Genomic DNA, 13613 nt, shown 5'->3' with positions numbered 1-13613 from the left:
CAGGTCTGAGCCACAGTCAGCTCCTGGTCTTGTTTTTGCTGACTGTATAGAGCTTCTCCATCTTTGGCTGCAAAGAATATAATCAATCTGATTTTGGTGTTGACCATCTGGTGATGTCCATGTATAGAGTCTCCTCTTATGTTGTTGGAAGAGGGTGTTTGTTATGACCAGTGCATTTTCTTGGCAAAACTCTATTAGTCTTTGCCCTGCTTCATTCCGTATTCCATGGCCAAATTTGCCTGTTACTCCAGGTGTTTCTTGACTTCCTACTTTTGCATTCCAGTCCCCTATAATGAAAAGGACATCTTTTTTGGGTGTTAGTTCTAAAAGGTCTTGTAGGTCTTCATAGAACCGTTCAACTTCAGCTTCTTCAGCGTTTCTGGTTGGGGCATAGACTTGGATTACTGTGATATTGAATGAGTTGCCTTGGAAACGAACAGAGATCATTCTGTCGTTTTTGAGATTGCATCCAAGTACTGCATTTCGGACTCTTTTGTTGACCATGGTGGCCACTCCATTTCTTCTGAGGGATTCCTGCCCGCAGTAGTAGATATAATGGTCATCTGAGTTAAATTCACACATTCCAGTCCATTTTAGTTTGCTGATTCCTAGAATGTCAACATTCACTCTTGCCATCTCTTGTTTGACCACTTCCAATTTGCCTTGATTCATGGACCTGACATTCCAGGTTCCTATGCAATATTGCTCTTTACAGAATCGGCCCTCGCTTCTATCACCAGTCACATCCTTATACTCACCTACATTTATAAGTGTTCTTTTTGCCATATTTGTGCTCTCTCTCACACACTCTCTGCCGAAGTACTTTATAGTAAATTATAGACATCATGACATACCACCCTTGTTCTTCAGTTCTCATCTTTAATAAACAAGAACATTCTCCTGTGGAACAACGATACCGTTGTCAAGCTCAACAGAAGAGAAAAATCAAAGGGAAATGTTTCAATGTAGTCTCTTCTGCACTTTTTGTTCTTTGAAACCATGGCTCTATAACTATTTCAATAGATAATGCAATTTTAAATTAGAAACAAATTGGGATGAGACCTTTAATAGGGAAAATTAGCCAGAAAGCTATGGGATCTGTCAAACTATCAGTAAAGGACAAGAAAGGATTCACAAATACCCAATTAAAAATAGAGATTGGGGGAAAATCGTTTCATGTTAATACCCAACTAATTTGGGGCTGGCATGAATAGGGCTTTCATCAGGTCAGTACTGACAGAAACATGGCACAGAAAGCCAATAGACACCTGACACAAATGTCTACTGCTTTGAAGTAAAATTTTGTTTTCTCTGTCACAGAGTATGTTCTCAGGTACTCAGTCATGTCCGACTTTTTAAGACCCCATGGACTGTAGCCCACCAGGCTCTTCTGTCCCTGGGATTTTCCCAGCAAGCATACTGGAGTGGGTTGCTATTTCTTTCTCCAGGAGATCTTTCCCACCCAGGGATTGAACCTGCCCCTCCAGTGCCTCTTGCATTGGCTGGCAGATTCATAGAGAGTCCAATGTAATCAGTTTGACCCTAGGTGACTGGCTGTTCCTACTGGGATATTATACCATACTGTGGTTGCAGCTCAACAGTGGTGATGTCTGGATTAGCTTTAGTGAAATAAAGCTTCTTTCTTTTTAGTCTATGCACATCTTCCATCATGGTAGTCAAGGTCACCATGTTCAAAAGTTCCTTGACCAAAACCTGAAGCAGCTAAATAAGCAGTTGCTGACATCCATGGGGAGATCAGCTTCCCTACTTCTTACTGAAACCTCTCACATGGTGGGTTAGTGAAGATTCATATGGGACACAAATATTTTTACACTTGAGTCTATTCACCTGCCAGCTAGTTCCTTACTTTTCTTTGCTACCAATCCTCCAAATATTTTCTCTTCCTTCTCATTCTTCTTCTTTTTGAACTTATGATAAAACACACAGTAGAGTCAGTATCCCAATATGCCTGTTTCCAGGTTCAGATGACCCTCAATGTTTTTGCTAGCTGAGTAATCAGCATTTCTTCTTGTCCTTAAGTTAAGTGGCATTTTAAATATTTTCAGTAGAGAGTCCCAATTCTAAGTTAAAAATAATCCCTTCTGTCCTAGGATACTCATCAAGGTACTGCTGCAGGCCAATCTTCCTCCAGACAGAAAAGCAGGAGACAGACATTCTCCTAGCTGTTTAACTATAAGGAAGTCCAGCATGCTGTTCACTTGACCCTAAGTCGAATTGGCCTGAGTCCCATAGTGTATCTACTTAAAAATCACACAAACCAGTTATAGAGCCTAATCAACTGTCAATGAGATATTTAAGCATATGGTAACTGTGCTTACTTGTTGCAGATGGGCATAAAAAATGGAAGAGAATAATATATTTAAAGCCCAAGAGAAGGTGAGCATTTATTCTCATTATATAGTTTTTAGGAAAGTTGTACTGAGGGCTTTGCACGTGAGGTATATTGGAGAAAGTGATCAGAATTTGGGGCAAATTTTCTTCATGCTGGTGCTCTTAATGATTACACTGCTGCTGCTAAGTCACTTCAGTCGTGTCCGACTCTGTGCGCCCCCATAGATGGCAGCCCGTCGTCCCTGGGATTCTCCAGGCAAGAACACTGGAGTGGGTTGCCATTTCCTTCTCCAATGCATGAAAGTGAAAGTGAAGTCGCTCAGTCGTGTCTGACTCTTAGCGACCCCATGGACTGCAGCCTACCAGGCTCCTCCATCCATGGGATTTTCCAGGCAAGAGTACTGGAGTGGTGTGCCATTGCCTTCTCCAATGATTACACAGTTATTGGATATTTGGAAGAAGTCAAAGTAAAGGATGAAGCCTGAGTTTATTTAATGCCTTCAGGCGGCAACATTGAGGAAAACAACTAAAGAAATTTATACAGCTGCAGTTTGGGAGTTAAAACCCATCATGGAACCTCCATTACATGCATGCAAGATGCTTTCTTACTGCTGTGATAAAATAAATAATGAGGTCCTGTTAAAACAAAACATAGTTTAATCTATGAAATGCCGCTGTTCTAGTTGGCATAATAAAATTGAAGAATGACTAACTACTTATAATTGTACTCCTTTGTACCAGTAAACCTAATGTAACTGATTTTGGACTGATTTTGTATTTGTTGCATTGGCCAAAAAATTTTTTCGGAACCCAATACTTTTTGGCAACCCAACACTGCTGGAAATCCAGACAACTGTTGGGGGTAGGGGGAGGGTGCGGCGGGAGGAAGGAAAGAAGACCTCTATCAATATGTAGGGGTCTGGGCAAATAAATTGGGAGGCAGGTGCTTGATGTACTATTACACAGCCACTAAATGAGCTAGACCAACATGACCCATAAAGATGTCTGAGATACATGACACGAAAACGTTAAAGTAAGTGATGGGGGTGGGGGAAGCTAATTGTAAAATAGCTTAATGCCTATCTATCCATCTATCTCCTAATGTATGTGAGAAATCAGAACTATATATGAAAATTCCAAGCTAACGGCAGTTGACTGTTTACCTCAAGGAAGTGAGGCTAAAGAGGGACAGGGGGGATTCCCACCCTTTATTAATTTTGGCATTGTCTTAGGTTTTTTAAAAACCGTAATTCGTGTATTACTTTTTTTAATGTTGTTGGTTTTTTTTTTTTTAATCATGTTCAATAATTATGGTCTGTGCTTCCTCTCTGTTTTCAGTTTAAAACCTAACTGGGGTCCACACACGTATGGAATTCTGATTATGTGATTCACCATTGATACCACATGGATGCTCAGGAAATTGGGGGAGAAGGAAATAGCAACCCACTCCAGTATTCTTGCCTGGAAAACCCCATGGACAGAGGAGCCTGGTAGACTACAGTCCATGGGGTCGCAAAGAGTCGGACACGACTGAGCGACTTCATTTTCACTTTTCCAGGTGAGGCACGCACAGGAGGTAGGAAATGAGACTCGGAATCCTAGACAGACCGGAGGTGCCTGTGCGCAGTGGGCCCCGAGGCGGGCTGGCTTCTTCCCCGCCGGGCTGCTGTTCCCGGCGTGCTCCTCCCAGTGCTGGGGCGGGACACCCCACCACCCCACCCCCTCGCCTTTTCCAGGTCTGCAGAGACGGTCCGGAGAACCTGGGTGGAGTGGGTGTGGCTGAGAAAGGGATGAAAAGTGAACCTCGGCTCGGGGAGGCTGGAGGGGAGCGGGCGGTGGTCGAGGCTGGAGACCTAGAGCCGATCAGTCTCCCAGGCTGGGAATACCTTGCGCGGGAGAGGGTTGCCGGGACGAAGGGTCTTCCCTGTGAATAACCGCAGCAGGATTAGGACTCAGGACAGGAAATGCCTGAAGTCTGGGAAAATATCTGGGTACAAGGAAGTTGAGGACAAATTTGTGGCCTTCCTCTTGGACAGCCGGTGTGTAATACTCTCACTCTTTGGTTCTAAAAGCAGATAAAGGGGCGTTGAATGGACTGATTTTCCAGTGAAGAATGTGACGTTTTCCAATTCCCTTTCCCATGGTTCACTGATTCCCAAACCTTGGAGTGCATATAAATCCCTGGGGAGCCTAGGGATTAAAGATACATTATCAGGGCTCCCTATCCTCCCCCTCCCACCCCTTAACCCTGGATTCCGATTCCCCAGATGTCTGCCCCAGGGCCAGTAACGCTGAAATTCTGCTGCTGGGCTGCTCTTCCTGACGTTTTGGAGACAGCCCTCTTGGGAATCAGGCCCTGCCTGGGTGTGAGCAGACTTCTCCCTTGGGCTTCTGTAGATTCCTAGGACTGTCCTGATAAATAATTTAACCATAAGCAACCTCCTTAACTTCCCTTGGCCCCCATTTCTTATCTAGTGAAATAGTGGTTGTAATCAAACCTCAGAGGGTAATTGTGAGGATTAAATGTGGTCTTGTATCTGAAAGCATGTTGTAGGGTGTTGTGCAGTGTTGGCTGTTACTCTGAGAATCAGTGGAGCAGTGTGGAAAACTTAGAGAATTTGCAGTCTACCTAAGCTTTCCTTTCTGTAAATTTAGTGAAAATGAAACTGTCCTTAGTGGTTGTTTTGAAAATTAATTTTAAAAACTCATGTAAAGATTTCAGTAAAAGTAAGTTCATTCATTTAGTCTAAGACAAGAAACAGTTTTCTTTTTTTTCCTCTCTCTCTAATTTAACTTTTTTACAATGAGTCTGAACTTTTTAACCATTCTGAGTGATCTGTTTGGTCCCTAATTCCTCCAGGAACTCTGTAAGATATTATTGCTATTTCTTTTTCACATTAAAAAACTGAGATAGAAAGAAGATAAGAAATTGGCACAAGATTGCACAATTGGTAAAAGAATCAGAATAAAACTGAGGTCTTGGTAACTTGAAAGTCTGCTTTTTGTACATTATGACCTTATTTATCCCATTATTTCATTCTTTGGTCAGCAAGTCACTACTTTCAGTGGAGAGGTTTAGGTCTATAACAATTGATTATAAGTTTCTATCATTAACTGTTGCCATTTTTCTACCTAAACAATGACTTTTACTGATTAAAAGGAGGGAACTTCCAAAGGTGTTTCTAACTCATAACTCCAGCTAGAGGGTGCCTTTTAAGCTATTCAAGGTCAAGATGAATATAGACTCCAAGGAGATTTTATGCCTGGATATGCAAGCTCCCAAGGTTTGGGAGGAACTTCTGACAGAAAAAGTGGAGGCAGAAAGTCATCCTCAAAAACAGGAATCCAGACTGAAACGCAGTAATCCACTGGCAAGAGAGATCTCCCGAAGGCACTTTCGACAGCTCTGCTACCAGGAGACTCCTGGACCAAGAGAGGCTCTCACTCGACTCCGGAAACTTTGCTACCAGTGGTTAAGGCCACATGTGAGCACGAAGAAACAGATCCTGGACCTGCTAGTGCTGGAGCAGTTCCTGTCCATCCTGCCCCAAGAGCTGCAGGGCTGGATGCGGGAACAGTGTCCAGAGAGTGGGGAAGAAGCAGTGATTTTGCTAGAGGATCTGGAGAGAGAGCTCGATGAACCGCAACACGAGGTAGGAAGGGAGATTCACCAGGGAAAGAATATGTGTCGATCACCAAGGATCTCTGTGTCCTCTGCTTTGTATCCCCTTGACTTTGGTGATTAAATAAGACCTTGCTTTCTGTGTCTTTCTGAAAAGTGTTTCTTTAGACAGTTAATTTCTTCAGAGTTCAAATCTTATATCTTAAAAAAAATAAATCTTGTTTCTTTGTTTCTAGATGGTAGCCTACAGACAGGAACAAGAAGTCCTTTCTAAAGGGCAGTGTCTCTGGAAGCACATATGTCACTGGCCCTTCAGTCCCAGCCTAAGGAGCCCCAACTCACACTTGACTCTGCTCAGGAGCCCCACCCTATCGGAGAGACAGGTGAGGGAGAGGATTTATCTGGTGTTGAACATATCCCACCTAGTCAAGCACAGACGGACAGAAAAACCAGAGCTGGGAAACCAGGGGGTGACAAAATGCTCTACCAGCAATGCTAAGAGTTTCTGGAAGCTGCTTTTACTTGGGCAGGTTACTTAACCAGTTCATCAAGGTTTCTTCATCTGCAAAATGTCTGCTCAGGCTGCCATAACAGAATATCACAGACTGACTGGCTTAAGCAACAGAAGTTTATTTTCTCATAGTTTTGGAGGCTAGAAATTCAAGATCAGGATGCCATCAGAGTTGATATCTAGTGAGACTTCTATTCCTGGACTGTAGAGAGCTGCCTTCTTGCTATGTCCTCACATGGGCATTTCTCTCTACCCATGCCTGTGGAGAGAAGAGGAGAGAGAGAGCAAGAAAGTACTCGGGTATCTCGTCTTATTATTATAAGGACATCAGTCCTATGGGAATAGGACCCCACCTTTAATTACCTTAATTACCTCTCTGAAAACCCTATCTTCAAATACAGTTAAGGCTTCAATAGATGAATTTGGGGTAGGCATGACACAGTTCAGTCAATAACAAATATGTACCTCAAAAGGTCGCTGCTAACATTGAACACAATTTGTGAAAAACACGTGGCACACATTATGCTTAATATATTGTAACTGTTATCAGAAATTACCAGGGCCACCCTTGTCGATTTGGGTTTACATTTGCAGTCAAGAGATATGAGATATACTTAGTAGGTGGCAGACCAGATGAGAGACCCAATGGAATAGACCTTGCCATTTTTTTGGTATGTAATCTTCTTAGTGGCGTCAGCACTGGGCACCAGTGGGTATAGAACTAGGTACTTGGGGCTGAGTCAGTTGCCTTCCCATTCTAACTCTCCCTGGACAATTGGCTCCAAATCCAATCTAATTGCCCACATATAACATCACAGCCTCTTACTGACTTTTTGTTATCCTTCTGGTAATCCATCCACAGCAGAGGTCTCCTGTTTTCATTTTCACATTACCCCATGTGTATCAAAGCTACAACTTCTCTTGTCGTTCTGTTTCCAGCTTCTATTTATTTCATTTACCCTAGCAATCACACAGTTATGATTTTGGAATACATCTCTTAATTTAAATTAAAACTATATTTGATGAGTAATTCTGTGCCTGCTGCAGACCTTCCTCTGACTCCCATGACCTCATCTTACTAAAATTCCTTCTGGTTTCATCTTCCTCCTTAATGGGCATCTTTCCAGTCAGTTCCTATGTTAGTTTCTTCTTCCTCTCCCCATGAACTTGGACTTCTCATTTTTCGGCCATTTTTTCCTTTCTTCTACCTTCCAAGCCTGCATCTAGAACCCTGCTGAGAACCCTTCTTCCATGGCACATCTGAGTAAGTCCTTCATCCATCTATCCATCCATCCATCCATCTGGTCATTCATTCATTCAACTAATATGTGTTAAGCATCTACAGTGGCTACAGGAGAGTATCCAGAGGGCTTCTACAGATCAGAGAGTGCTCCCTACAGCACTGTCAGTACACACGTGTGTTGTACATTCAGGAAAAGCCCATTTTGTAAAAGCAATGTAGGAAGTACTTCAGATTACAAGGACCAAATCCAAGTTCCAGCTCTTCAGTTTTTTAGCCAAGCAACATTTAAAGTTACTTTATATCATTGAATTTGAGTTTCTTTTAAAATGCGTACAGATAGTAAAGAATCCCCCAAATACACAAGTTTACATAGTAAAAAGTAAAAGTTCTCCTTCAAGTCCAACTCAGCAGGAGTAAATACTCTTGTCAAATTGCTGTGTGTTTTCCAGATTTCTTTCTAAATATAGTCTGTCTAGCTATAGACAGACTCCTTTGCATATCTTTAGTTCTTTTAAGAAGTGGGATACTAACATGAACAGGTTTTGTGGTTAGTTTGATAATATACATGAAAGTGCTTCGTAACTCATGGAACACTGTATAAATGATAATTATTAAAAAGTGGGAAATGTCTTGGCTTTTATATTCTACCCAGTCCCCTTGTACATTTCAGATGTAAATGTAAAGTTTGAGCAAAAGGGCAGTACTGGTCTCACTTGTGGCCCATTTCTTCTCTGCAGACACATTTCTGTTTTGCAAACCTGTTGTCATCTCCCAGCTAAAAGGAAGTGGAGAACCCTGGTCTCATCCCAGAAGAGTCCTAAGAGGTACCTATCCAGGAGTGTGAGGGACAGTGCAGTTAGATGTCAGAGAAAGAGTCTAATGTTTTGGGTTTTTCTGAGTTGCAAAGTGGTGATCACATGTGGGGAACCCAAGACATCCTAAGGATTCACAGCAGCCCTTCTCCATCCTCACCTTCAACTCATCTGAATAGAGGCGGGCTAATTAGGTTGGTTGACTATTGTCCATCGTGAACCAGTTCTGTGGAACAGCCTTTGCCTCAGCACCAGCCCCTGGGTCAGTCAGTTCAGGCCATAGTAGTAACATTGATTTTAATCATTTCTCTAAATATTCAACAAATATTTATTGAGCCACCACTGTGCACCAGCCAAGATTCTCAGGGAATAAACCAGAAAGATCTTGTTCCCATGGAGATAAGATTGTATATAGCAAGGGGGAGACAAATAATAAGCATGTAAATAAGATGATATAATTTGTTAGAAGGTGGTGTTACAGAATAAAGCACAAATAGAGCATACAGGGAATTTGACTGCTATGGATGGGGCACACAGAGTGTAGTTTTAAGTGGAAGAATTGAGAAGGTGAGAATTGAGTGAAAACTTCAAGGAAGTGAGAGAATGAGCTCTGAGGTCAGAGTTTCCAGGAAGAGAGAAGCACTAGAGCTGAGGCTTTGTCCTGGGGATGCACCCAGGATGATTACAGATTAGAAAGAGTAAAGTACTTCCTACAGCACCTAGAATAGGAGAAGCTCAGCACTTTTTCCGTAAATGACCAAATGATCGGAGGTCTACACAAAATAACTTTCTTTAGAAAGGGTCACTGTGAGGCTCCCTGCATCACAGTGTGGAGGGAATTCTCAGGCAAGACTCCGGAGAAGCCACTCAGATCCTGACCATTCTCTTCTTGTGAAGAATATTTAAAAAATTTCTTCAGGCCTCATCCATGTGGGGACACCTAGCTGCATTTTGCCAAAGAGGGCAAACTTCCCTCGTTTGTAGGGAAGAAGGTGTTGCCACACTGGCCCCTCAGTTTGTAACCTCCTTCCGACTCTGTGACATCAGAATAGAAGTACCTCACTTGGGACTTCCTTGATTGTCCAGTGGCTAAGATTCTGTGCTCCCAATGCAGGGACCTGGGTTTGATCTCTGGTCAGGGAACTAGATCCCACGTGCAGCACCTAAGAGTTCATATGCCACAGCTAAAAAAAAAGATTCTGCATGCCACAATGAAGATCAAAGATCTCATGTGCCACAACTAAGACCCCTGCACCCAAATAAATACATAGATTAAAAAGAAAAAGAAGCAGCAGCACCTTGCATTTCTGTTCACATAGCAGCCCATTCATCACTAGGCTCAGGGAACAAGTGACATTTACCTGGTCTTTTTTTTTGTTTGTTTCAGGTGGAATGACCCAGACTGAGGACAGGGAGTTGGTGCTAAGGAAACATTGTCCTAAGAGAGTGGAACCATGTGGGAAAGTGTCTTATGGACAAACCTGGGAGGAATCACAGCAGGGGCCCCAACATGGAGAAGTCAGTGAACATAAGGGTGGGGTAGAGAGGCACTGGGGAAGTCCTGTAGGAACCAGACCACACAGATACGAGGAATGTGGACAGAGCTTTGCTCAGAGCTCGGGTCTGGTTCAACATCAAAGAGTTCACACTGGAGAAAGACCCTATGAGTGTAATGAGTGTGGGAAAACCTTCAGTCGGAGTTCGGGTCTTTTAAATCACAGAGGAATCCACAATATTCAGAAACGGTACCACTGTAAGGAGTGTGGAAAGGCCTTCAGCCAGAGTGCCGGTCTCATCCAGCATAAGAGAATCCACAAGGGAGAAAAGCCATATCAGTGCAGCCAGTGCAACAAGAGCTACAGTCAGCACTCATTTCTCATCGAGCATCAGAGAAGCCACACTGGGGAGCGCCCTCATCATTGCAACCAGTGTGGGAAGAGCTTTAACCACCACTGCAACCTCATCCGCCATCAGAAGATCCACCTGGTGGCTGAGCTGGCCTAATACAAGCTGTGTGCAAGTTTTCCGGATCACTCACCAAGTCACGTGGGGTAGGTAAAGACTAGAAAACACCTTTCTTCCTGTCTCCACAAAATGTGTTTTGGTCTCAGTTCAGTTCAGTTGCTCAGTTGTGTCTGACTCTTTGCGACCCCATGGACTACAGCATGCCAGGCCTCCCTGTACATCACCAACTCCCAGAGTTTACGCAAACTCAATGTCCATTGAGTTGGTGATGCCATCCAACCATCTCATCCCCTGTCATCCCCTTCTCCTCCCACCTTCAGTCTTTCCCAGAGGCAGGGTCTTTTCAAATGAGTCAGTTCTTCGCATCAGGTGGCCAAAGTATTGGAGTTTCAGCTTCAGCATCAGTCCTTCCAATGAACATTCAGGACTGATTTCCTTTAGGATGGACTGGTTGGATCTCCTTGCTGACCAAGGGACTCTCAAGAGTCTTCTCCAGCACCACAGTTCAAAAGCATCAATTCTTCAGTACCCAGCTTTCTTTAGAGTCTGACTCTCACATCCATATATGACTACTGGAAAAACCATAGCTTTGACTAGACGGACTTTTGTCAGCAAAGTAATGTCTCTGCTTTTTAATATTCTGTCTATGTTGGTCATGACTTTTCTTCCAAGGAGCAAGCGTCTTTTAATTTCAGGGCTGGTGTCACCATCTGCAGTGATTTTGGAGCCCAAAAATATAAAGTCTGTCACTGTTTCCATTATTTCCCCAACTATCTTCCATGAAGTGATGGGACCAGATGCCATGATCTTAGTTTTCTGAATGTTGACCTTTAAGCCAACTTTTCCACTGTCCTCTTTCACTTGCATCAAGAGCCTCTTTAGTTCTTCTTCACTTTGTGCCATCAGCATGGTGTCATCTGCATATCTGAGGTTATTGATATTTCTCCCGGCAATCTTGATTCCAGCTTGTGCTTCATCCAGCCCAGCATTTTGCATGATGTACTCTGCATATAAGTTAAATAAGCAGGGTGACAATATACAGACTTGACCTACTCCGTTCCCAATTTGGAACCAGTCTGTTGTTCCATGTCCAGTTCTAACTTGCTTCTTGATCTGCATACAGATTTCTCAGGAGGCAGATCAGGGGGTCTGGTATTCCCATCTCTTGAAGAATTTTCCACAGTTTGTTTTGATCCACACACTCAAAGGCTTTGGCATAGTCAATAAAGCAGAAGTAGATTTTTTTTTTGGAACTCTCTTGTTTTTTCAATGATCCAGTGGATATTGGTGTTTTGATCTGGGGACATCCATAAAAGGAATGTTTGGGGTTTTGAAGCTGCTGATTTCCCTTTGGTTCCTTTGCCCTTTCCTGTTTCTTACTAGCCCCATCCCTCTTATTTATTCTCTTTGAGATGACTGCTAACATTTTCTAAAAATGTATTAATAAATGGCAGTGCCACAGCCAACATACTAGGACGACCTATCAGATCAGATCAGATCAGTCCCTCAGTCGTGTCCAACTCTTTGTGATCCCATGAATCGCAGCACTCCAGGCCTCCCTGTCCATCACCAACTCCCGGAGTTCACTCAGACTCATTTCCATCGAGTCAGTGATGCCATCCAGCCATCTCATCCTCTCTCGTCCCCTTCTCCTCTTGCCCCCAATCCTTCCCAGCATCAGAGTCTTTTCCAATGAGTCAACTCTTTGCACGAGGTGGCCAAAGTACTGGAGTTTCCAACACCACAGTTCAAAAGCATCAATTCTTTGATGCTCAGCCTTCTTCACAGTCCAACTCTCACATCCATACATGACTACTGGAAAAACCATAGCCTTGACTAGATGGACCTTTGTTGGCAAAGTTATATCTCTGCTTTTCAATATGCTATCTAGGTTGGTCATAACTTTCCTTCCAAGGAGTAAGCATCTTTTAATTTCATGGCTGCAATCACCACCTGCAGTGGTTTTGGAGCCCAAAAAAATAAAGTCTGACACTGTTTCCACTGTTTCCCCATCTATTTCCCATGAAGTGATGGGACCGGATGCCATGATCTTAGTTTTCTGAATGTTGAGCTTTAAGCCAACTTTTTCACTCTCTTACTTTCACTTTCGTCAAGAGGCTTTTGAGTTCCTCTTCACTTTCTGCCATAAGGGTGGTGTCATCTGCATATCTGAGGTTATTGATATTTCTCCCGGCAATCTTGATTCCAGTCCAGCGTTTCCCATGATGTACTCTGCATAGAAGTTAAATAAACAGGGTGACAATATACAGCCTTGATGTACTCCTTTTCCTATTTGGAACCAGTCTGTTGTTCCATGTCCAGTTCTAACTGTTGCTTCCTGACCTGCATACAAATTTCTCAAGAGGCAGGTCAGGTGGTCTGGTATTCCCATCTCTTTCAGAATTTTCCACAGTTTATTGTGATCCACACAGTCAAAGGCTTTGGCATAGTCAATAAAGCAGAAATAGATGTTTTTCTGGAACTCTCTTGCTTTTTCCATGATCCAGCAGATGTTGGCAATTTGATCTCTGGTTCCTCTGCCTTTTCTAAAACCAGCTTGAACATCAGGAAGTTCACAGTTCACATATTGCTGCAGCCTGGCTTGGAGAATTTTGAGCATTACTTTACTAGTGTGTGAGATGAGTGCAATTGTGCAGTAGTTTGAGCATTCTTTGGCATTGCCTTTGTTTGGGATTGGAATGAAAACGGATCTTTTCCAGTCCTGTGGCCACTGCTGAGTTTTCCAAATTTGCTGGCATATTGAGTGCATCATCTTTCAGGATTTGGAATAGACCTATATCTGTGTTTAATTCCTAAAGATCACATAGAGTGCTGCTGATGTTTTACAATAAAGGGGTCTTTGGTGTTCCCCGTGACTGGTACCCACATAGTAAACACTGTTTCTGCCTGCTGCTTCCCTCTGAAACCTGCGTGATCCTCCCTTGGATCACTGACCAGCATTGGCTGGGTGCTTCGCTGTTCTCAGAGTGCTTCCATTTTTTTTTTCTTTTGTTTTTTAAATAAAAAATAAAAAAAAATTTTTTTCTTTAAAAAATAAAAAAAAATTTTTTAAAAAAAGAAAAAAAAATTTTTTTTTAATTTAATAAT

At 42.8% G+C, this 13613-nt stretch overlaps 1 protein-coding gene across 1 annotated transcript; it reads left to right on the top strand.

The window, feature by feature from the left end:
- The first annotated feature begins 5585 nt into the window (after positions 1-5585).
- ZSCAN9 (zinc finger and SCAN domain containing 9) lies at positions 5586-10544 on the top strand. Its single transcript, XM_010857383.1, is given in 6 exon segments — positions 5586-6005; positions 6211-6247; positions 6250-6357; positions 7094-7106; positions 8413-8552; positions 9928-10544. Coding segments are annotated over 6 exon segments (1335 nt in total).
- Positions 10545-13613: the final 3069 nt, after the last annotated feature.

This window comes from Bison bison, unplaced genomic scaffold (assembly GCF_000754665.1).
Source record: "Bison bison bison isolate TAMUID 2011002044 unplaced genomic scaffold, Bison_UMD1.0 scf7180017864379, whole genome shotgun sequence".
Taxonomy (NCBI): domain Eukaryota; kingdom Metazoa; phylum Chordata; class Mammalia; order Artiodactyla; family Bovidae; genus Bison; species Bison bison.
The sequence above is the reverse complement of the archived record's forward strand: the minus strand, read 5'-3'. Positions and strand labels throughout refer to the sequence as shown.